Below are 25051 nucleotides of genomic sequence, written 5' to 3' on the forward strand. Positions count from 1 at the left end.
CAGCAAGTGTTCCACAGATAACCAGTGGACCAGGGGCCACAGTTTGGAAAGCTAGATTTTAAGATGAAAGAGAAGCTACACAACGGACATTAGATTATAAACAACCCTCAAATTCTACAGCTGATTTCATATGTCCAATCACGAACTGTTTGTGCCGCTAAACATATAAACAGGCATTTAAAAACAACTGCATTTACACAGCTGGCATTTGAAATGGAGGATGCTAACTATGCTTTTTATGTCTTTTTTTCTGGTATCTAATATCATTCATGAGAATTAAGTTACCCAACAGCACAGGCTCATCATAGTCAATCTGGTAATTTATACTAGGACACAGAAGAGATTACACACAAGAGTGCTAAAGATGATTGTGAAAGAATTGCTCATTACCAGACTTTTAAGTAAGGTTAAGAAATAAAACAACATTATATATTCATCTTTTAAGACAGGAATATTGTCTCATCTGCCACTCAGTATTTTCTTGATGACTAAAATCATTTATGTTTCTTGGCTGGCTTGAATAGTAATGTAGAAACATAGGACTGGTTGAGTAGACTCAACTGTAAAACTGATTTCAAATACAGAAGACAGATTTGGGGCTTGTGTAGCTGCCTATAGGCAGTTTAATGCCTTGCCACATGATGGATCAGAGTTTGGACTTTGAGCTCCTGGAGGTGGGACCACTGAGAACTTTGCATGAAGAAGGTAGTTCACATCACTCTCCACAAACATTTCCTGGTTTGCTAAAGGAATAAAGTTAATGACCTCTGAAAGAAATCATTGTTGTATAGCGTTTTTCACCCGTGGGGACTGGTTTTACTATACCTGTACAAAGCACAGCTTTGCCAGTATAGTTCCAACAGCAGTAGGAGTGCTTTGTCCCATAAAGTGTTCCTAGTGCAGACATGACCTTAGTTCCAACTCAGCTACTCACTGTGTATGAGTCATTTTCACCTCTTTGTGCCACAGTTTCTCCATCTGTAAAGTGGGGATAATAATCCTTACCTACTTCACAAGGATGCTGTGAACCTTTATCAATCAGTTGTATTGGTAAAGTGCTTTGAAATCTTTAGATGAAGTGAACATTATTATTAACGTTATATCTTTACTGCTCTTTTGGGGCTGCATGCTGAGGAACAGGTAATTATTTCCAGCAGTCTTTTCTCGGTAGATTTTCCTGTGTAACCAACTACAGTAAAAGGACAGCATGGAGAGTTCTATACACAACATTGTAAGACTGTGAAATGAATTCAAAGCTGTAACTCACTTGAGGGTCTCTATTTGAAGTGAACTGGACAAGGGCAGACTGAGTGACTCATGAAGTTCACCTCAGCTCTGAGAGTGAATGCAGCCAGAGAACCATTGGAGGGCCATCTGCTCTTATTTAATGTTAATTTACATATATTTGAAAAAAAATCTATTTAAAACTACCCTCTTCTAAAACTCTTGCTTTTGGTAGGGGTTTTTTAAAAGAGATTTAATGTGTTGTTGAAAAAGCTAAAGGACTGATGCTGCTGTAAAACAGTCAGAGCTGTAAACTTCCTTTTCAGTGATGTCAGTAAAAACAAGTATTCTCACAAGCAAGCAAAACGAGCTCACCAATCAGTCAGCTATAGTGAAAGGTACTTGCAGTTAAAGGCATTTCATTTCCCACCAGACTCTAGGGCCACAGCTTCCAGCTTAAGGCCACAGGGGTTAAAGAAATTCCTATTGAAGGATGCAATGTTGTCTAGTGGCATATTTAAAAGCAGGGGACTAAGAATCAGAACTAAGGGGTTATATCGGCTGCTCTATCATTCTTGAATAATCTTGGGCAAGTCACTTCTCCCCAGTTTCTCACACACAACTTTCTTACACCAGTGCAGGGTTTGGGGTTTTTTTTTTTCCCCATTTAATTCACTGTGTGTAGAGTGCTTTGAGATACTTGGATTAAAAAAAAAAAGCACAAAGTATTATTATTATTATTATTATTTTAGCCCTTTAAGACTATCAGTCCCACATCTTGAAAAGGATCAGTTCCCATAGCAAGGCTCTATGAAGCAATACCTTTAGAGAAACTTTTCTTGTAATGGATTTTTCATAAGGATGTCTTCCTACTGATAGCACGTTTCGTAATTACTTAATTGTATGATCGACTGAAATGGCTCTGAAGGAGCCTTGCCAATCTCTCAGGTAAATTAGACAGTGCCATTATCTAAATTCACTTTAGCAAAATTATTTTATTCTCTCCTCAAATAGAAATACTGTCAAAAGTAGTGTCTATCCCTCAGGCTTACCTAGATTCAAGTACAGATGTTCCATTTTCATTTAAAAGAGATGTGAGCAGGTTCATCTCTTCTGCTTCATGTTCATTCATCTCTATTCTGCCAGAGTGTTTGCCAGCTATATCATGTTCAAACCGAGGCTTAGTTGGATTCCTATAATGTCTATCTTTGCAGACACCATCTGAATAGTCTGAAGGAGTCATCTGCTGGGAAAAAAATTGCAAATGTTTTCTTATTAGGCAGGTATGCAGTTCTATTATGTTCAGGGCTACAATCTTTTCATAATCATGGTTTGTAATCTTTGATGGTCTTAATCTACATTATAAAGCAGTCACAGACATTCAACTTACTGTTTATTAATACAGGAACTAATGAACATCAATTTGATATGGTTAATTCATAGAGATCAGTTGTTTAGCGGTAAGTAGATTTCCCTGGTGGTGTTTATCTATGGATGCTCTCCTGGCTAATGAAGCTGTTGGTATGTGGCCCCCACGTTGTAATTCATTCCATGATTAGATCACATTTGAATCACGTGTCTTTAAATATAAAATTCTGCCCTCAGATGCCCACGTGCAGGCCAGTTAGCATGAATGTCCAAGGGCAGAATGTCGTCTGAAGCGTTTGGAATTACCATTCTTGTGTGTGTAAAATTGGGTTAGTTGCCTCTAAAACTCTCCATACATATTGCCATAGCATGAATCAGCTGTACAACCTATCTCAGAAGCCATAGAACTACCAAAAGCAGTAGAAGCCATTAGAGGGTACAAAAGTCAGCAACTCAAACATTCCAAACTGCAGTAATAAAAGACTTCCCCGATCAACTTCCTTCAATACCTCTCCACCTTGATGAAATCTAAGTATAAAATTGTGAAGAAGTGGGAAATACAGAGGGCCAGTGCAAATCTGCAGAGGTAGTCTGGTTAAAGAACTCAGCAAAAAGGGAATGACTAAGGATCAGAGCTGGTTCTGTAACTACTCAGAGGATGACAGTTAAGAAAGGCCATTTCATAACTATGGTTTGGAACATTCTGATGCATGCTCAAAAAAACTAAGCTTTTAGTGTTTTTAATGATTCCACAGCTTACAAAGCATGGCAAATTTAAGATCTGCAAAGACTATTTCATGAAGCAGAGCGATTTTTCTCTGAATTAGTAAGCTCCACAGATCCACACATGGGGCATGATGCAACTCTCATTTACATCAACGAGAGTCTTTCCATTTATTTCAATATGATTTAGATTGGGCCCATTCATGATGAACCCTGTTGACTTTGGAGCCATTAGCAATGAGAGATTTAATTACGTACCTACTACAAGGTTCTCCACACATAATGAGAGGCTATTTATATTGTATCATTTACCTGCATATCCAGATCAAGATGATGATCCAAAGGCAACTGAGCACATGCCTAGATAAGTAGGGATATGTAGAAGTTATAAATTTTGAGGCACATCACATTGTCATTTTTTTTTAATATTACCATTTTGAACTGAACAGAAAACATAGTATTTATCTTAGTTATGTGTTTTTCACAGTATACTATATCTCATTTGAATGCCAGTAAAAAAAGATGTCAGATTCTAGGACCCTCCACAGGAATGGAGGCTTTCTGTTGAGTCACGTTGACATCAGGTGTTCGAAACCTATACGAAGATGTACAGTAATTTTTGCTCAGTCATAACAGCAGGTGGATCTTACTAACTCCAGCCAAGCTCTGGGCCTGATTACACAGGCCACTAAAGGCAATCAAAAGACTCCCACTTACTTTAAGGGGCTTGGGATCAGGCCCTTTAAGAGAGGCTGAGTATCATTCTGGATCAAAGGGAACTAGGGACTGTGACAAAGGAGATCCTGCAGGGAAAAACCTAGGAACAGACAAACTTGAGGAGAAAACTTAGGCTGATGTTTATGATTTATTTATGCTAAGAAAAAAATCAAACAGGAAAAGATGTTTGCATTATATCCAGTGAGAGTATCCTCTGTTCAGAGCATGGAGGGGACTCTACCTGCTTACAGGGAATTGCAGAGTCTAGACTTGTATACTCTAAACATACAGCAAAAAGAAATCCAGCTGTAATATATCAAGTTAAACAGCTGTAACTGTGCACCCAGAACATGTAACTCTCTAGTAAAATTATTATACAATGATATTGACACAATCCTACCTCACTGGTCCTCTCAGAACGTTGACAGCTCTCTGCATTCTTATTGTCAAAATCTCCAGATTGAGTCATGGTTTCCTCTGTTCTTTCAAGAAACTATACAAAGTATGGAACGATGTGAAAATGTAGCACAAAAATAATGTGGTATGAAACATGCATAAATAAGTCAGTGACATGTCTTAAAAGAAAAATAAAAAATGCCTGTAATACAAAGTAACAAACATTAGATTAGATTTATCCAGTAAGATCAAAAGGGAGTTAATACAAAAAACAGAAATAATTCATACATAGTACACTGAAATCTGAATTTTTACATTCCCTCGCTGCTGCACATCCTTCTGAACTGTACAAAAATGCTAATTTAGCCCCTTCCTGCAAACACCTTTCCCCCTCCCCAAGCCATATTTCCATTGTGCCTGTCATATTTTTCCATTTAATGATTATTTTTATTTCCTACTATTTTATGATCTTTTTCTGCATTCATGGGAAAAAAAAACCTCTTGCTAAGCAGGGCAGACACTGTCTGGCGTAACAATAAAAAGATTTACTATTACACTGTAGGCTAAATACTGCTTTGTCCTTCACTGATGGACCATGGGGAAAGAGGAGGGGAAATGAGGGTGCCAAGAACTTCTTCTTTCCCCATGTCCTACCCCCCTCAAGACCCAGTCAGAATGCTGTACTAGCAGTCCATGAATAGAGAGGCAGGAGGAAAGCTACTGTCTAGTGTTATCCAGTAGCACTCCAAACCTCCAAGAGGGCTGACCAACCAACCTGGGAGCCAGGCCAGGAACCCCTTGCATTGTGCCTGTTAGAATTCATAGCAGGAGTGACAGAGGCATGCAGGCAGAATGCTCCCCCACCACAGCTCAGCTCCCCCAGCCAGTTTGCCTCCGGCAACAGACGTCAGAATTTAAACTTTTGTCGAGAGGCATCTAAAAAGGTTCCAATGACAACAATACTAATTTAAAAATGATTAATCTGATTACATCAAGGGGCAATATTCTGGCAAGTCCCTGCAAGAAAGCCCTACACAGCAACTGGAAAGCGGGGAAGGAGTTTTCCACCGAAAACTTGGCTCCCCTGAAACTATGCTGCAGTGAAGCCATTCCACTATTCTGTGACCAGTGCCTCAGAGTAGAACTCCAGGAGAGGCTTTGGCCCACATCTTTGTTCATATACATCTAAGTTCAACAACGGTTTCAATGCACAAACCCTCATATTGTTTATTTATGTTCCTGATTAGAATGGCTTTCAGGCCAGGGAAGAGAGAGAGAACATTGGGCAGATTATAAGTACCCAGTAATGCTGCTTTTGCAACATACACACCAAATGTTTAGGGCCTTTCAGCAGAATTAGCCCATACTCTGGTATCGATATAGTCTTATTCTACAGCAACACCTCTCAGTAATTTGATTAAGAGATTTTTGTAAAGGAACTTTGGTGCTGGAAGCTCATTAAGAAATGGAAATGAGACACAGGAGAATCTATTACCTGTAAGTAGCATTTTCTGAAGGTAGTATTGTCTGTCTAATCTACAGACAATACATGGTATTGGGAGAGTGGATTCATAGCTCTGTTACACAAGGATTTTAGTCTTGGAGCAAGGCTGTAATGTACATGCCTTAAAGGCAGTAATATCACACTAGTGCGTCTAACAGTCAGTTCCTTTGTGACCTAGACTAAAGAAAAATTACCCTAAATTCAATAAAGACAAAAAGGCAGATTCTTAAGCATAGCCAGGGGAGCAGTTGTTCATTGAGCCCTTGGGCACACAGCATTTTAGAGGTACATTGGGAGGACAGGAGCTAATGACTAAAAGTAGTGCATGTTGAATTTATAGCCTCGATGCATACACAGGGCAGTGCTAATGGTTATGATGTGAAGAGATAAACCTGCTTCCCTGACGTCACACACTGAAGACACAAGGCTCAAGGCACACGGATCCAGTCTCAGACTAAGAGAATTCTGCAGATGTAGTGGGGATGTGTGTATATCTTTTTCTCTCTGAGCAGTGGGGAGCATATAAGTGGGTTTCTTACTGCGACTTGTTTACCATGTATATATTTACTAGCAGTGAATGAGAAAAGCACTTTTGCCTTCTACCTCCCAGCAAAGTAAGCCACACTACTTTTGTTTACACATGAATTGTAAGTATTAATTTAAGAAACAAAATAATAGTGGGAGCTGGATGGTGCAGTGTATTAGTAGTTTTCCCTTTATCTCTAGAGCCCTATCTTCAAATCCTGCTTTGGGTCTCAGGTTTGAATTAATTTGGTATTTTCATCCAAATTCCCATTTTCGGCAGTCTCAGAACTGGAGTAGCAGGGATGCTACATATCAGGACTGTGATGTACAGGCAAAGTTGTGCTTCGGAAAAGCTTGTCATTTGTCTGACTGTAGCCACTGACTTCAATGGACATTAAGCTTACTCACAGATTATTAAAAAATTGGAAAATATTAGCTAATTATAGCATCCAAAAATTTATAGCCAGGGTCTGATTTTCAAAATGAGGCTGTAGGACCAAGCTTTATTTTTAAAGCTAGTTAATTCATTTATGCTCATACTCACCTGATTTATACAGCTTCCAACACAGCACAACTATCCTTTATTAATCAGCATAATTTTCAGGGGTGTATCCCCCTTTCCAGGCCAATATGCGAATCCATAAGTTATGCTGTTCACAATTAAACTATTAACATTTACACGAAACAGACTGCAGTATAGCATTACAGCAACTGGCTGCAATTTGAGTCTTTTGCTGCTAAAGTCTCAGAGATTGAAAAGAAACTTTCTGTACTCAAAGGAATACAATCTAATGTTCAACAAAATATTAAAAGAAAATAAGTGGCTTAACGCCAGGAGGAAATCTATTGAGAATAAGATGCCTATTTAAAATATTTCCTTAGAGACTGAAAACCTTGAACGTTTTTCGTAAATGAACCACTGATATGCTTGGATTGCAAAAATCCCTGTAGCCCTGAAGGCTGGAATCAGTGAAGCTGCTTCTCTCACAGAAAGCAGATGTTCAGAGGGCAGAGCAAAAACAGCCCTTTTATCTTTACACCTCCACCACTTGGAGCCAAGAAACAGACTACTCAGGGCTGACAGTCTTTTGAAAGATGCCTTGCATCTAAGGATCTAAGGTGCAGATTTATCTGGTCTGAACTCCAGTTTTGTTAAAGAAAAGAAAGGTTTGTACATTTTAAGAAGCACCCAAGAGGGCTATATCTTGTTATATCCTGCCAAATTTCATACGGAGGACAGACACTGGTGTCTTCTTAGCAGTGCATGCTAACAGATACCAGTGAAGAATCCAGTATTTTTCTCATTTATATTTAGTTTGTAAAAATGCACCAATCATGGCCCATAGCCCAGAATCATGAAGCAGGTCTTTTACTGACAGGACTGATTATATGGCCCATAAAAACCTTTAAAATGAAACACACTGGATTGCTGAGCCTTTAACTTTGGGATTCAATAGTACCTTAGTCACTCTGGCACTGGCTTGAATAGCATTTCTTACTTGCCTCCTGGCCTTTACCAGCATTTTATACACAGGTTATTTTACAAATGTGTCTCTTGTTTATTCTAAAGCTAGGTCCATGTATACAATTCTTTAGTGAATGGCCTTTCATGTTCCAATTGCACCAAGACAAGCACAGGAGGGGACAATATTCTTGGCTCTGATATTCTCAGCGCATACCGGTGCTGCTACCAGCATCAAATGTAGAATCAGTGAGGGGGCAGTGCCCTCTACAGGACTGCTAAGCAAATTGCTGGAAATATGAATATATATGTACTAACCCCCATTTTTAAAATGTATATTTTACCTACTAGACTTTCAGTGCTAACCTAGTTAGTCTATAAATCTGTAAGTTAACTGTTTTTTTAAAATGGATGTTATCCCAAGAGTACCTAAAGCAGTACCGTTAATCTATAATTAAAAAGACATTTAAATTAAAAGTAACCTGAAAGGCCTGACTTAAATGATAAAAAGCAAGGAAATTTAGTCTGAATTTTGATAATTGTCTTTACAATTCATCTGCAGCATATATGATAAACTCATCCTGTGTTGCCCAGGGATCTATGCAGCACCTAGGCAATACATGACACACTGCCCTCAAATGAGTTCAATACCGAAACACAACTGAAACATATTATTTAAACATTGTAGTTTCTGTTCTTTGGGTTTAAACAGATTTAGAAATTCAAGATAGAACATGCTGGTCACACTCATTGTTCCTTTTGCTCTTGATCTCATCATCATTCAGCACGTAGTGCAAAGGAAGGTGAAATTAAAGAAGCAAAAGAAAGGTATTAGCAATAGCATTTAAAGCAAGAATAATCTATGAAAAGCCATGGAAGTGAACTGGACATGTACACTATTTCCCTTATCTTCTTGTATAACAGGACAAATATAGGGACCCAATATCCAGAATCTTTTCCATCAGACTGTGAAGCTGCTATGCAGAGAGTACTCCAGCCCCATTGCTGAAGCAGTCCTAATTAGTGAGCAAATAATTGATTTTTCAGTTTGATGGCTGAATCAAAAAAAATAAAATCTAGTTTTGAATGGAAACTTAGATTTTGTATTTTCTTTACTCACTGAAACAAAAAACAGAACATTTTTGTTTGGGTTGAAATGACATTTCATTTAGAAAATGTCAGTTTGAAATTCCATCATTTCAAAAAATGTCAATTTGAATCAAAACACCAAAATGAACCACTTCAACATTTCCAAAAGGTTTGTTTTCAGGGTTTTTTTTCCAGCAGAAACTACTTGCTAAATTTGACCCAAATTCACAAATAGTTTTGGCACCTTAAGAAATGCATTTTTTGGTAAATTTACTATTTGCCAAATGTCCCGTCCCCCCCCAGTCCTATTCCTAATACACCCCAGCCACAGGCAAAAGAACAGAGGACCCAATGGTCATTCCTCTGCACGTCTATCAGCCCAATCTTCTACAACTCTGCCCCCTTCTTTGTACGCTGCTCTGTGTTGCACCGATCCCTAAAACACAGGTTCCTCTCCTCTATGCATAGTGGAAACACCCCAATTTTGCTGCCAGAGAGACCTACATGGCCTCAGAGATGGAGCAGATATGGTCTACACCCTAATAGGGCTACACATTGAAGTGAGAACAGTTCTCAGATAGCTGAGGAATGCATAAAGCAGCCACTGAGGGATACCTAAATGTTATGGAGGTTGCAACTTTCTTTGAAAAATAAGATCAACCACTCCTACCTGCAAATTTATAAAATAAACAGATCATAGAGCCAATTAATATTTTAAAATATATGTTGTTTTCTTAAAAATCAATTGAAAATATTGCTGAACACTAAAAACACTTTGGGCCTGATACTCAGTTGCCCTGCACCTTGTACAGTTATTTATATCATTTTAAAATGGAGTATAAAATATTAGCAGTCTGATCTAGCAGTGTTTTACACCCGCTTTGCATGGATATAAATGACCATACAAGGTGCAGCACAACTGAGAATTAGGCACAATATTTTAATATAGAGATCCTACCTCATTCTGGTTTAATATTTTCAGTGTCTCTTTCCCCTGAGTCTCTGATCTGGAGAGTCCAAGTTGTTTTTTCTTTAGCTCTTGGTTAATTGAATGCAGGTCCTTAACCATCAAGATGAGTTCAGCAACCTAAATACACACAGGGAAACAATCAGAAACTATAAAGCTCTTCCTAAAACATAAAGAAGCAGATTTAAATTTCTTTAAATAACACGATACAATATGTTAAACTTCAGAATTATAACGTTAGTTACTTCCAGTAAAGCTTAATGCTTCCATCTCTGCCCAAGGGATTGTATGCATTTGAACCAGGAACATTATACAAATATATTAGAAGCTAGTGTTCAAGGAATGCTAATTTGGAAGACTTCAGTCGTGAAGCTCAGATTTCAAAATTCACTAGCAAGAAAAAAGTTCAGATTCTATCATGCCTGCAGGTTGACTGGGGAAAAGGTTATTTTGATGCAAGTGAAAGTTGTGTTATAGGAACAGAGCAGCAGCATTCACTGAGAAGCACTAAAAAATAAGGAGTCTGATTCTCCAGTCTATTACCATTTCTATGCCAATATAACTTCATGGAGTTGCACTTATGTAAAAGTAGCAAACCAGAGTAGAGAATCAGGTCCCAAAACACTTTAGCAGACATTAACAACCTATATTCACCTAGTGTATCAAAGTCTTCTGTTAATAACTGTGCCCAAATTTAGAGCCATATATATACTTCAGAGACACAGGAGGCATGGTTTAATGGTCTGAGCATAGGACCGAGAGTCCATCTGGATTCTGCCACTGACTCTCTGTATGATCTTGGACAAATCACTTAATCTTTCTGTGTTTCAATTAACTAATCTTAAACGTAGATCTATTAATACTCAGCTATCTTTTCACTGGCCATGACTGAAGTGAGATTTCATTAATATATATTTGCCAAAGACTTTGATATTAAGAACATAAGAATGGCCATAATGGGGCAGACCAAAGGTCCATCCAGCCCAGTATCCTGTCTGCTGACAGCAGCCAACACCAAGTGCCCCAGAGGGAGTGAACCTAACAGACAATGCTCAAGTGATCTCTCTCCTGCCATCCATCTCCACCCTCTGACAAACAGAGGCTAGGGACACCATTCCTTACCCATCCTGGCTAATAGTCACTAATGGACTTAACTTCCATGAATTTATCTAGTTCTCTTTTAAACCCTGTAATAGTCCAAGCCTTCACAACCTCCTCAGACAAGGAGTTCCACAGGTTGACTGTGCGCTGTGTGAAGAAGAACTTGCTTTTATTTGTTTTAAACCTGCTACCCATTAATTTCATTTGGTGGCCCCTAGTTCTTATATTATGGGAACAAGTAAATAACTTTTCCTTATTCACTTTCTCCACACCACTCATGATTTTATATATCTCTATCATATCCCCCCTTAGTCTCCTCTTTTCCAAGCTGAAAAGTCCTAGCTTCTTTAATCTCTCCTCATATGGGACCCAGTCCAAACCCCTAATCATTTTAGTTGCCCTTCTCTGAACCTTTTCTAATGCCAGTATATCTTTTTTGAGATGAGGAGACCACATCTGTACACAGTATTCAAGATGTGGGCGTACCATGGATTTATATAAGGGCAATAAGATATTCTCTATCCCTTTTTTAATGATTCCTAACATCCTGTTCGCTTTTTTGACTGCCGCTGCACACTGCATAGATGTCTTCAGAGAACTATCCACAATGACTCCAAGATCTCTTTCCTGATTAGTTGTAGCTAAATTAGCCCCCATCATATTATATGTATAGTTGGGGTTATTTTTTCCAATGTGCATTACTTTACATTTATCCACATTAAATTTCATTTGCCATTTTGTTGCCCGATCACTTAGTTTTGTGAGATCTTTTTGAAGTTCTTCACAGTCTGTTTTGGTCTTAACTATCTTAGGCAGTTTAGTATCATCTGCAAACTTGCCACCTCACTGTTTACCCCTTTCTCCAGATCATTTATGGGTAAGTTGAATAGGACTGGTCCTAGGACTGACCCTGGGGGAACACCACTAGTTACCCCTCTCCATTCTGAAAATTTACCATCGATTCCTATCCTTTGTTCCCTGACTTTTAACTAGTTCTCAATCCACGAAAGCATCTTCCCTCTTATCCCAGGAGAACTTAATTTATGTAAGAGCCTTTGGTGAGGGACCTTGTCAAATGCTTTCTGGAAATCTAAGTACACTATGTCCACTGGATCCGCTTTGTCCACATGTTTGTGCATTCTTTAGGATGAACCCGTGCATGGTTTAGTGGTTAAAGCACAGGATGAGGAGAGAGGAAGGTATGGGTTCTGTACCCTGTCACAGCCTTGATGTGTTACCTTGCGCAAGTCACTTAATCTTTCTGTGTCTCAGTTTCTCCTTCTACAGAATGCAGATAATAATTCTAGTCTACCTCACACGGATATTGGAAGTCTTAATACATCAAATTTGTCAAAGCACTTTGAGATGCTTGGATGGAATGTGCTATAGAAGTGCAAATCATAACAATCATCACCATCATCTTTTATTATTATTAAGGAGGAATTTGTGAAATGTTCTGCTCTTGGAAGGCTTACGGATAAAAGAATGTATTTGAGGTTTATATAGAGCCATACAGTTTAAGGCCAGAAAGCACCACCAAGTCATCCAATCTGACCTCCTGTCACAGATGAGAATTTTTAAATACTTTCAGAATACCTCAACTGTATCTAAATGATCAAAATGGTTTTGTGTGTGAGAGAGACAGAAACAAACTATAAATGTAGGAGAGTTACGCCATTAAAAACAGTAAATAATAAAACTGATCTATACCTTTTTTTTAAGTTCTTCAAGAGACAGATGGTCTACCTGTAGGTTTAAATGATCGTGCTCTCCTAGGCAAATACTCATATAAGATGTTTGATCGCCACAAAAAGAAAAGGTTTCATCTGTCAAAATAACCAAGAGTGGGTATCATTTCAGATACGTTACTCCTTTATATGAGGATACAACAAAGAAATGCAAAATAAGGACTTTTTAAAATAAGTGCATACTGCTAAAACTGTAGGAACTATAGAGTTAAATGTTTCATCCCTCACACTAAGCTTTCTGTTTAATTGAAAGAACTTTCCCCTTACATTCCTTTGTGCCTCTGACATCTAGACATGCTGTATTTTCCATGGTTATCAGCATGCACTGTGAATCTAATTCTGAATTATAATTTGCATATTTAGCATTACATTTAGAAATAATTTTCAGTGAGGAAAAGTAAGGCATGAATAGTTATTCCGTTTTAGCCAGAATTTTGTGAAAATGAACTGTAAGTCCCAATGGTAAAAGCCAGCTTAAATAAAGTTAGTGAATTTTATTTTGCCATTGGCTCAACAGACTGAATAGAAGATAGCTGCTTATTCCTTTCCTATACAATTGCGTTCAGTGATTTGTTTATGGAAACAATGAAACACCAGTTCATATCCAATACAGCTCAGAGTACACAGTAAAACTTTATTTATATATGGAGGCTATAGTCCAGTGGTTAGAGTAGGAAAGAGACATCTAAGTTCTATTCCATTGGTTGACTGGTCAGTTTGTAACTCTGGTGTTCATAACTCAGAGGGTCTACTGTATTAAAAAGCTCTATCATGCTTCAAGGAAATTCCAACATAATAGAACTGGCTATTTTTTTTTCTGCTTCTGAAAATGCATGTCATGTTAGGAAGAATCTATCCATTTCTCTAAACAGAGGCAGTTTATCAAATATGGTGAAATAATTAGATTTCATCGCCAGGAAGTGATCCCATGCCCATGAAATTATCCAAAGCCAGGGATCCTTGACTTCCGCAGAGAACAGTAAATTCTGTGGATATGAAATTGTAGGCAGCTTGAAATGATCACTGCAGCAGAATTGCCATAGAATTACTAACACTGGCTGCAGGAGAAGATAAAAGCTGTCCCTATACTCTGAATGCTCAAAGCCACTCAGTTACAAATTCCCAAAATGATCATCAGTGTAAGAAAACAGACAAAAGATCTTTTTACACCTTTATCTACTTTCAATGTTTTTTACATGATCGCAACAAACTGAGTGTAATAAAAACAGTTCTCTTGTGTGCAAAAGATAAAGGACCGGGCCATGTTACCACACACAGACAAACCTCCTTTGTTTTTTGCGTCCTTAATTTGATCCTCCAGCACCTTCCGTAGATTCCGATTAGCTAGAATATCTTCCTCCAGTTGTTTTCGCAACAAAAAAATGTTGTTCAACTCTGTTTGCAAGCTGTTTATACTAAAGAGAAGGAAGAAATCAGAAAATTTTAAATAATTCTTTTAGGTTTCAATTCAAAACTTCTAAAATGTTTTGTTGTGTTACCTACCACAGCATCTTTTATACATCAGGCTTCCATAAAGACTCTATTCCACAGTAGTAATCATTGTTTTTCATCACACACTTATCTTAATGCATAAACAAATCCCTACACAGCAAGTTGAAAATAAACCTTTATGTCTATGCCACCTCTCTAGCAGTTTTGAGAACTATTATTTGTAAGTCACCCTGAACAGGGTAGATATATTTTACAGGCCAACTTCTAAATAATTCTTTTTCAGGAAAATCAAAATCACTAGCTTATAAAAAGTATATCCAAAAGATATCACTAATGTACTATATTGATGGCTCTGTGTATTCCATCATACTTCAGTCATGGAAATTGTGGCAAAATCCACCCCTTACCATAGAATTGTTCTATAGAATCTAAGATTTTGTTTAAAAAAAAAAAACAAGTATCTAGCCAGGTTATAAAGATTGTGACACCCCGGCACCCCCTTATTCACCACTGTTATATAATTAGGATATGTTTTGCACAAAGTATGCCTTGTGAGGTATCATTCTAAAAGTCTTGCTCTGCTAGACATTCATATCTCATTGGATTGTATGTGCTATCATCATATGTGACGTTATGAAGTTTGGCTAGGTATGTGTTACTGAACACAGGTTGCGAGGTTGAAAATACCCACAAGAAGCCTTTCAGGTACAACAGTAAAAAGTCCAAACAAGGTTAATGGCACACAAGTACAAGGATTACCCCAGGAACTGTGTACAATAGAAACCTCTCCGAGATAGCACTACACCATGGGAACTGTTTTACCCAGGTCACAGCAAGAGCTTTCCAGCAAGTGGGGAGAAGATATAAAGCGGGGGAAATGACATCATGATGGTATCTCACTCTCCCTACAACAACACACCTGGAAACACCTGAGGAACAAAGACTGAACTGAGGGAAGTGATGGTCCCAGGCTAAAGGGATTTCTAGCCTGTGTATCTAAACCTGGGAAACCCAAGCTGCAAAGCAAAGGCAGCTTGTGCCTTAAGAATCTGCCAGCCTGTTTATCACTCAGGGTGAGAATTTGCTAATTCATATCCTACCTATTTAGTACGTTAAACTCAGTTTGCAGTTTTGTTTATTTACTAGGTGATCTGCTTTGATCTATTTGCTATCACTTATAATCACTTAAAATCTATCCTTTTGTAGTTAATAAATTTATTTTATGTTTTAATCCAAACCAGTGTGCATTTGACTAAGGTGTCTGGGGAAAATCTCAGCTTGGTCACCACAAGTGTGCATGGTCCTCTTCACATTGAGGGAGAGGCGGACCAGGTGTTAAACATATACTGGCCAGATTTGATGGTACTGCTCTGGGATCCTAGGCTGGTGGCTAGAGCATCTGCATGTAACGTCAACTGGGTATGTCCATACCTGTGTGAATCTGGTGAAAGCAAAAGCTTGGAGAGCTTTGCAACTTGTCACAGCAGCACAGTGTGAGAGGGAGCCCAGGCCAGTGAGTCAGAGGGCTCAGTGGTACCCCAGTTCCAGGTGGCACTCTGGGGGGAACCAGTCACAAAGATAATCTTGAAAATGTGAACCAAATGTAGATTGAAGTGTTGTTTTTCCTCAGAAAAAATAGCTCTGAGAAGTATAAATTGTCTCATTTGTCTCAATGGGATGTTAACACCAAAACCTAAAGATGACAATTTAAGTGCCAACATTAACTAAATTAATTACAGAGCATTTTAGCAGGAACATCCCCCTAATGTGCTTGTCCTAGACTCCCAAACTGCCTCCTGGATGTCAACAGAAGCAGCTGTCCCCTATCTAGCTGACAAAAGCTTCAGTTTACTCCACCACACACCTCAACAATTTCAATAATACATTATGAACAGTCAATTAAAAAACCCTTGCAGTATATTGAAAATGAAACCGGTTAAAATAATTTGAATTAGATATTAAAATAACAAGGTGCTACTGCACTGATTATATATTTATTTTCATATTTAATTCATGCAGAACCTCAATATTTTAATATAAATGAAGCTGTTGCAGTATTTCCAACCTACTGCACTAAAGCAGCTCAGCATCCAGGGACATTTCAACAGAATTTAGGTCCAGCTTGCTGAGGATTACACTGGGGCACATTTCAGAGTAACAGCCGTGTTAGTCTGTATTCGCAAAAAGAAAAGGAGGACTTGTGGCACCTTAGAGACTAACCAATTTATTAGAGCATAAGCTTTCGTGAGCTACAGCTCACTTCCTCAGATGCATATCGTGGAAACTGCAGCAGGCTTTATATATACACAGAGAATATGAAACAATACCTATTCCCACCCCACTGTCCTGCTGGTAATAGCTTATCTAAAGTGATTTCCAGCACAAATCCAGGTTTTCTCACCCTCCACCCCCCCACACAAACTCACTCTCCTGCTGGTAATAGCCCATCCAAACTGACCACTCTTCAAGTTAAAATCCAAGTTAAACCAGAACATCTGGGGGGGGGGGGTAGGAAAAAACAAGAGGAAACAGGCTACCTTGCATAATGACTTAGCCACTCCAAGTCTCTATTTAAGCCTAAATTAATAGTATCCAATTTGCAAATGAATTCCAATTCAGCAGTTTCTCGCTGGAGTCTGGATTTGAAGTTTTTTTGTTTTAAGATAGCGACCTTCATGTCTGTGATCGCGTGACCAGAGAGATTGGGCACATTACACTTGTGTGAGTGCAGTAGCATTGCATATAAATGCATAGTAAATAAAATTGTTTCAGCAAAACTCATGCTATTAAGAACCTGTGTACAAAAAGATTTTCATTCCATCTTCCAACAAAATGACAAGAATGCTGCTGTCAGTATTTTTTCCACAACAACTGCTTTAACCAACTCTCCCTCACTCAAGAATATATTCTAAGAGAAAGGTCTCAATACTATTAAATGCTCAGCAAAAATAAAACACACTTCTAAAAGCTAAGTAAGCACACATCACCTCTTCACAGCTTAATGCTTTTACTGGAAAAAGCAACGATTCCCTGTGTGGGGAGACAAAAGAGATGTCATGGTCCTGGCTCTGAGAAAGGGACTCTTCCAAAATGAAACCATTAAAGTGGTTTGGAATAAATAAAGCCTAAAAAAAGGACACACGTCAACCAAAACCAGGATATATTCTTTGTCTAAAACCCATTTTGTTAACGAAGGTCAGCACAATAATGTGGAAATTATCTGCAGGGCTTATCTAATAGCACACTGGACCTTCAGGTTCTGGCTTCAAGCCCTACCTGAGGAGTTAAGCAGCATGATCCAATGTACACAGCATTGGATTGGGGTCAGAAGACCTGGCTATTATTCCCAGCCCTTCCACAGGCTCCCTGTGTGACCGTGAGCCAGTCACTTCCTCTCTCTGCGCTATACTTTCCCCATCTATATAACGGGCATGTTCCTGCTTCCATTGAAGTCAATAGCCAAACTCCCTTTGTCCTGAACGGTGCAGGATCGAGCCCAATGATACTTCCTCAACTTTGTAAAGGGATTTGAGATCTATAGATGAAAAGTGCCACATCAAAGCTAAGTACTGATTATTCTAATCCCTGCAATCTTCATACTAAAAAAGGGAGTTTCAGTGTTAGAAGTCATAACACAAGAACTAGGGGTCACCAAATGAAATTAATAGGCAGCAGGCTTAAAACAAATAAAAGGAAGTATTTCTTCACACAACGCACAGTCAACCTGTGGAACTCCTTGCCAGAGGATGTTGTGAAAGCCAAGACCATAACAGGGTTAAAAAAAAAGAACTAGATAAATTCATGGAGGACAGGTCCATCAATGGCTATTAGCCAGGATGGGCAGGGATGGTGTCCCTAGCCTCTGTTTGCCTGAACCTGGGAATGGGCGACAGGGGATGGATCACTTGATGATTACCTGTTACGTTCATTCCCTCTAGGGCACCTGGCACTGGCCACTGTCAGAAGACAGGATACTGGGCTAGATGGACCCTTGGTCTGACCCAGTAGGGCCAGTCTTACGTTCTTATGTTCTTCAAATGAGATGTTAAACCGAACTCTCTTCTACATGTATCAGCTGACTATTCAAAAAGAAAATCAATAATCCCATTACAGTAGGGAATAATCCCTGTTTTCTGACCACCAACTCCTCTCTCAACAAAACAGATTCTACTGTCTAAGGGCATGTCTACACTAGCAAGCTTACAACAGTTCAGCACTCATGTAGCCACTCTATGCTGATGGGAAAGAGCTCTCCCGTTGACATAATAAAACCACCTAAACAAGCGGCAGTAGCCGTGTCCAGCAGCAGACTGTCTCCCGCCGGACATAGCGCTGTGCATATGAGTGCTTATGCTGGCAAAATTTATGTCGCTCATGGGGGGCTGTTTTTCCCAGCCCAGGGTGACATAAGCTTTGTTGACATAAAAGGTAGTATAGACATGGCCTAAAGATGTATGAGAGCTATTGTGAAATCCAGAAAGGCTATCATGCTTTGCTACACACTCATTCCACCGCCAAAATCTTATCTAGCTCATGCTTTGTAACACACTTTGGAATACCTTAAAGAAAACACACTCTATAAAAATACAATCATGTTGTTCTTTTTTAAACGTCCCCAAAAATCTGCTTACCTCCTTTGCTATAAATTTAAAGTTAATGAAGTAATTTTCACACCTCAAATTGAGTTAGGTAAGTATTAACTGTATTTTAAAGAAGGAGAAACTAAGGCATATTGGGCCAGATTTTCAAGAGGGCTCAGCACCCAGCAACTCACACTGTGATGGTTTTGGTCAGATTTTCAAAAGACTAGGTTCTTTTGAAAATCTAACCATTCGTTTTGGTGCCCAAAGAGATTATGGATACAATTTTCAAAAGCCTCGAAGTGATTGATTTCATGGAAGTTAAGCCCACAGGCACTTTTTAAAATCCCAGCTGTGCATCTTTAGGCATCTAAATACTTTTGACCATCTGGCCCTAAGGGACTAAATAATTTTTGAAAATTTTACCCTAACTGACTTGCCCAGAGTCATACAGAAAATCTGTGGCAGAGCCAAGGATAGAACCCAGATCTCATGTCGTCCATGCCTAGGCTTTTGCCACTAAACAATGTGTCCTCTTATGATTTATTTATTTCATTTTATAGAAGTACTAAAAAGGCACATCAACATATTTAGATGCCCTTCACATAAGTTGCAGGAATTGTATTTTTAATTTTACATAATACACCACAAATCCCCTGGCCCCTTAAGCAATTCACAGTCCCAATTGTTATAATTCTTCAAGTTTCAAATGTTTGGGGGGAGAAAATGAGCCTTCCGACAAATCCTGAAAATCATCAGAGTTGGGCTATTTTGAACCATACAAACCAGTCCACGCATCCCCCTCTTTTAAAGGAAGTATTTGGGGCCAATTCCGGCCCGGTATAAACCCATGAAACTCCACTGATTTGACAGTGGAATTGCACCATCTTACCCAACTTGTAGCGCAGATGACGTTGAAGCAAAGAAGAAATAATATTTACCTGTCTGAGTCTTTCAGAGTCTTCACTAGAGTAGAATAAATGTGCTGCTCTTTTCTTAAAGCAAGGATCAACTCTTCATATTCAGATTCTTTTTTCTCCTGAGTTAAAAATAAATTCATATTAATCCAAGAAAGTGATTTTAAGTGTGTGTGCATGTGTAAGAATCTCTCTCTATATATATATATATAGATTCTTACGCATGCACACACACATATACACACACTATATATATATACACACACACACACACTCTCTAGAGATGACAATTATGTCAGTCTCTGCTTTTAAGAGAAGGCAAAAGAACAACTAGTGCTGGAGTAGCAGAATAGAATCAGAGTTGAATCTGAAAGCTATTATAAAAGGCTAATAGTGCTCTGTTACTTACTTACCATGAAACAGTCACATATCTAAGCAGTGGTTCATCATTTTTATCACAGTATACAAAATAAGCTTCCTACCCCTCTCCCATTTCCAGTCTCCTCACGTCCAAGTTTACACACTAACAAACCAGGGAATGATCTGGCAGGCAGGTAATTTGAGGGTTTCATGCTCCACTTTAGCACAGGCACCAACTTTCTGATTTCCCCAAGGGCGCTCCACCCCCATGGCCCACTCTCGCTCCATTTCTTCCCACCGCACCTCTTCCCGCCCACGCTCCTTCCCCTCCCCTCCCCCCTCAGTGCTTCCTGAACAGGGGGAGGAGCTGATTGGCGGGGCCCAATGGCAGGTGTTGAGCACCCCCCGATGGCAGATGTTGAGCACCCACTAGATTTTTCCATGGGTGCTCCAGCCCTGAAGCACCCACAAGGTCGGCATCTATGGCTCAAAGAGTACTTGCTATATTTTGGATAAAATTAACTTTCTATTGGCAAAAAGAAAAGGGGTACTTGTGGAACCTTAGAGACTAACCAATTTATTTGAGCATAAGCTTTCGTGAGCTACAGCTCACTTCATCAGATGCATCTGATGAAGTGAGCTGTAGCTCACGAAAGCTTATGCTCAAATAAATTGGTTTATTTGAGCATAAGCTTTCGTGAGCTACAGCTCACTTCATCAGATGCATCTGATGAAGTGAGCTGTAGCTCACGAAAGCTTATGCTCAAATAAATTGGTTAGTCTCTAAGGTGCCACAAGTACTCCTTCTTTTTGCGAACACAGACTAACACGGCTGCTACTCTGAAACCTTTCTATTGGCAAGGGATTCTGGCAAAAAACTTTGATCTATTATTTAAGAAAAGGGATTGTAAATGGCTGACAAAGCCTGAACACGTCAGATACATGCATCCATTGAGTCAACTTCCTGAACAATCACCCTGATTACTACGAGTCAGATACTTTAATATCTGTTCCAGAAAAAAAAATGATTTACCTTTTGAGAGCAAGAATTGCAGGTATGCTCTTGTAAAACCACACCACTTATAAGTCTATGTTCCCACTATGTGCCTCATAGAGATGTCTATGATTTTTGAGTTCTCAGCTGTCCCTTTCAGTAGGTGGCATAGCTGCTGCCAGCAACATTTACTTGCAGTTACCACATAAAAATATCTGAAATATCAGAGATTTCCCCATGCACAGAACAGGAAGTAACTGGAGTAGCTGTGGGATATCAGTTGGCAAATTTTGATTTTCTAATGACAACCACTGTATTTTCTGCTCTTGTTGAGGGAGAACAACAACTCCTAGTGCCTGTAATCAAAGTTTTATTCTTTGACCAAAGATACAGAAAGCAAAAATCAAATCGTCCAGCTTTGTGGAGAAAATTAAGAGTTGATCTATTATAGCAACATACGTCTAGAGAACAAGAATTAAAGGTAATTCTGTTTTCTCCATATTACATCCACAACCTTGAAAACTACATTCTCCAGAGACACTTTATCATTAGTGAACAGATCATTAACAGAAGAGAAACCTACACTGTGGATTTCAACCAGCTGTTAGTACTTCAATTACAATCCCAAAGCAAAGCATTGCAACAAGGACCCAGTTACAGTAGAACCTCGTTAATTCATACTAATGATGCAAAGAGTCATTGCAAATTACTGAATTTTTCAAATTCACCAAGTAACCAATACAAAAAGCAGGGACATTTGCAGTTTACTTTTCATTATTTATGCTAAAACTTCATACTTTGTAAATATTCAATATTCAATTCATTCTATATTTTGAAAAAGTAATAATGTTTTGTTCAACTTAGACCTCATAATAGGAATCTGGTTAACATTGCTTACTAAGAAAAGAGGATACGACATCATTTTAAAACTATAAGATCTTTTGGGAAGGGACCATATCTTAATATATGTTTGTACTATGCCGTACCACAGTAGTGGTCCTCTCCTGACTGGGTCTCTGGCCACTACTGCAAAATACATATTAAAGGGTAATTTATATCCACAAACAACAAAGTATTCAGATTAGCAAGATCTATTGTATTTAACGAGACATGCTATAATCTATAAAGTAAATATAATAGGAGGTAGCAGAGATGCTGACTCTCAACCAAAAATTGAGTGCTGAAGACTTAAAGGGCAAATCTACACTTTCAGTGGATGGTTAAGAGTCTTCAAAAAGTATCTTGTGAAAGTATATAGGAAAATTAATTCAGGTTGCCAGACATAGAGCATCACACCAAAACTTTGGAATTGTAGTGTGTCAAGAATAATCACGAAGCATGGAGGTCAGACAGCATTTAGACCATGATTCACAAGGAAAAGTTTGATCAGTGAACCGGTGGCAGAAGAAAACAACTTCAACTGACATTCCTGAAGCTTTAGTCTGCTCTAGAGAGATGCCTAAGGACTTTTATACATCAATCTTGGTTGAAGCAAAAAGTACGATCTTGGTGGAAAGGGTGTAGAGGTGAGGGAATATCTTTCTCTGAACAAGCAATATCCATCTTTGACAGCACAATTAGAAAAGGAGGATTCCATGTCTGTGTTGGAAGCTTCCACACTCCATTGGCTGTGGTCATTATCACCAGAAACAAAATCCACAGACACAGCCAGGCTGTACAAGTATGTGAGGAGTTCAAGGGAAGATTTCATTAGCTTAGTACTGACCATCCTGTATCTCCTAGTACTAGGAGATTTCAGCAGAATAAATCCCTCATGAATACCAAGACCAGGGCTGTTAGAGAATGGAAACCTAAACACCATGTATAGTATTACTAACATGGTGCACGAAGTTCAGACAAGAATAGTTTTAGGAGATATGAACACCACAAGCCTCATGGCACCAGTCAGGACTCTGGCCAGTTTGTTGTGACCTGTAAATTCAACTAGCTAGCCAGAAGTTAGATAAAAATGTGAAGAAATGTTGTTACTTTTACATTTCTGAAAATCAAGAAGGATGAAGAGACATAGCATGATCCACCCTCTCCTTTTCTGTGTACTATTACTGTCACTCCTATACAAGGTGTAGGAGTAAATTATTCCAAGCAAATCCCCAAAGGTTCATGAAGAGTAAGGCAGATATCCTAGCCTAGACTGCTATGTTATGGGAGTTAATGAAACATTAAAAACTCACGAAAGCTTATGCTCAAATAAATTGGTTAGTCTCTAAGGTGCCACAAGTACTCCTTTTCTTTTTGCGAATACAGACTAACACGGCTGTTACTCTGAAACCTGTCATTAAACCTCTTGACATACAGTGTTAGGGCAAATACTTTAGTGCAGACAGCTGCAAGACATGTAGGATAGAAATATTAAACTTTCACTACAAGACTATGTAACGAGGCAACCTAATCCATTCAAGTCTGAACGTAAGTCTGAAAATCCATTGCTAAGTAGAGATGCTAGAGGACTTGGAAGGCTATTTCCATCTAAAGATTTCTTAAATGGCAAGTAATGGAAGGAAAGGATATAAATTTCCACAGTAGGTAACACAACAGCATAGTCACAAGAGTATCCCTTTTCTTCATGTAAGCAAGAGAGTTTTCTAACAAAATCTAGATCATTTGGAAATGTCTGCAGGTTGAAGTCTGAATGACTGAGAGGAGGCTACACTTCCCCACTGACTAACTCCTATGTGACTAGGCACCCCAGAGGTTGGCAGCTTCCTCCAAGACTGCACTGAAATGAGCTCAGAAAAACAGTGTGAAGACCTTAGGAAGAGCGGCGCTGCCAGATATCACTGAGCCCTCTGTCTAGAGAGGAAGAATGGCATAACAACTTGTTCCTATTGGTGACTCTTCTTGGTACATGTTATATTCCCAACAGTTGGAAATGCCATAAGGCTGAGGGCTTGACGCACCAGTCTCCTGTTTCTGCTTTGTAAGGCAGGAGAAGTGGGCGATATATGCATTAGAGGTGTTACTCCATTGGCAGAAATTCCTGTATAGGGGAGTTAGTCAATGTGTAAATGCACTAGCTATGCCCATTTCAATCATCAGGCCACATGCAGGGTAGTGAACAAACAGCACATTTAAGTGTGATGATGCATGGACATCAACCTCAAAACGGTGATTTTTTTCAGCAATAAGCTCACTTTACCAAAATCAGAAACTGAATCACTTCCCTGGTAATGCGTTTACAACTTCAGCTTCAACAGGCTGAATGCAACGATTGCAATGTGCTGATCACAATTTAATAGACAAGACACATGTTTTAAAAAAACATGTCAACCGCATCACTTTCCATAGTCATGATGACTCAGCAACAAAGTGCACACTGCATCAATTTCAATAGTTGAGACACGTCTGCAGTACTGCAACAACTGCCTCAATTCCAATTCTCAGGGCACACATCAACGGCTATCCTCTAGCCATATCAATAATTTTGGTGCATTGACTATAATTCTCTGACTACAGCAAATTAAACACCACAGTTGTGTGCACACAGGATTCTTCAATTCCCTGATCACACAGTATTAACTCCCTAAATACAGAAGTAATTATAACAAAAGACAAACAATGAGCTGATTACAGGATTTGCAATGTGCTTTGTGTCGGCAGAGAAGTCAGTTTTACTATGGGGGTATCAGTTAACGAGATTTCCTATTTCAGCATCAAGTGTTGCACCTTCTTGGAAAGGTGCATTAGCACAGAAAAGCTACATTACAATAATTATACGGATTTTATTTACACCTACAAAATCAATTTTGAGTTAAAAATGGATACCTCTGTGCCCAGTTACTGAAGCACATGCTTTACAAAATGGGCACCCTGTTTTAACACCAGAGCCCAGAAGCATAACTAAAGGATTGAGCAAGAGACTCATCTCATAAATTCTGTTGCTTTTGTTGGTACTAAAATGAACTG

At 38.9% G+C, this 25051-nt stretch overlaps 1 protein-coding gene across 10 annotated transcripts in view; it reads right to left on the reverse strand.

Moving 5' to 3' along the window:
- Positions 1-25051, reverse strand: part of CDK5RAP2 (CDK5 regulatory subunit associated protein 2) — a 105385-nt gene that overhangs the window by 43303 nt on the left and 37031 nt on the right. For 8 of the 10 annotated variants that reach the window (XM_073314325.1, XM_073314323.1, XM_073314318.1 and 5 more), the window contains 7 exons: positions 19798-19895; positions 14109-14239; positions 12787-12902; positions 9967-10095; positions 4433-4525; positions 3628-3675; positions 2277-2470 (listed from right to left, as the gene is read on the reverse strand). In XM_073314325.1, the coding sequence (XP_073170426.1) occupies positions 2277-2470; positions 3628-3675; positions 4433-4525; positions 9967-10095; positions 12787-12902; positions 14109-14239; positions 19798-19895 (809 nt within the window). The remainder of the gene's footprint in view (positions 1-2276; positions 2471-3627; positions 3676-4432; positions 4526-9966; positions 10096-12786; positions 12903-14108; positions 14240-19797; positions 19896-25051) is intronic. The other 2 variants (XM_073314319.1, XM_073314322.1) reach the window with 2 other exon arrangements.

This window comes from Lepidochelys kempii, chromosome 16 (genome assembly GCF_965140265.1).
Source record: "Lepidochelys kempii isolate rLepKem1 chromosome 16, rLepKem1.hap2, whole genome shotgun sequence".
NCBI classification, from domain to species: domain Eukaryota; kingdom Metazoa; phylum Chordata; order Testudines; family Cheloniidae; genus Lepidochelys; species Lepidochelys kempii.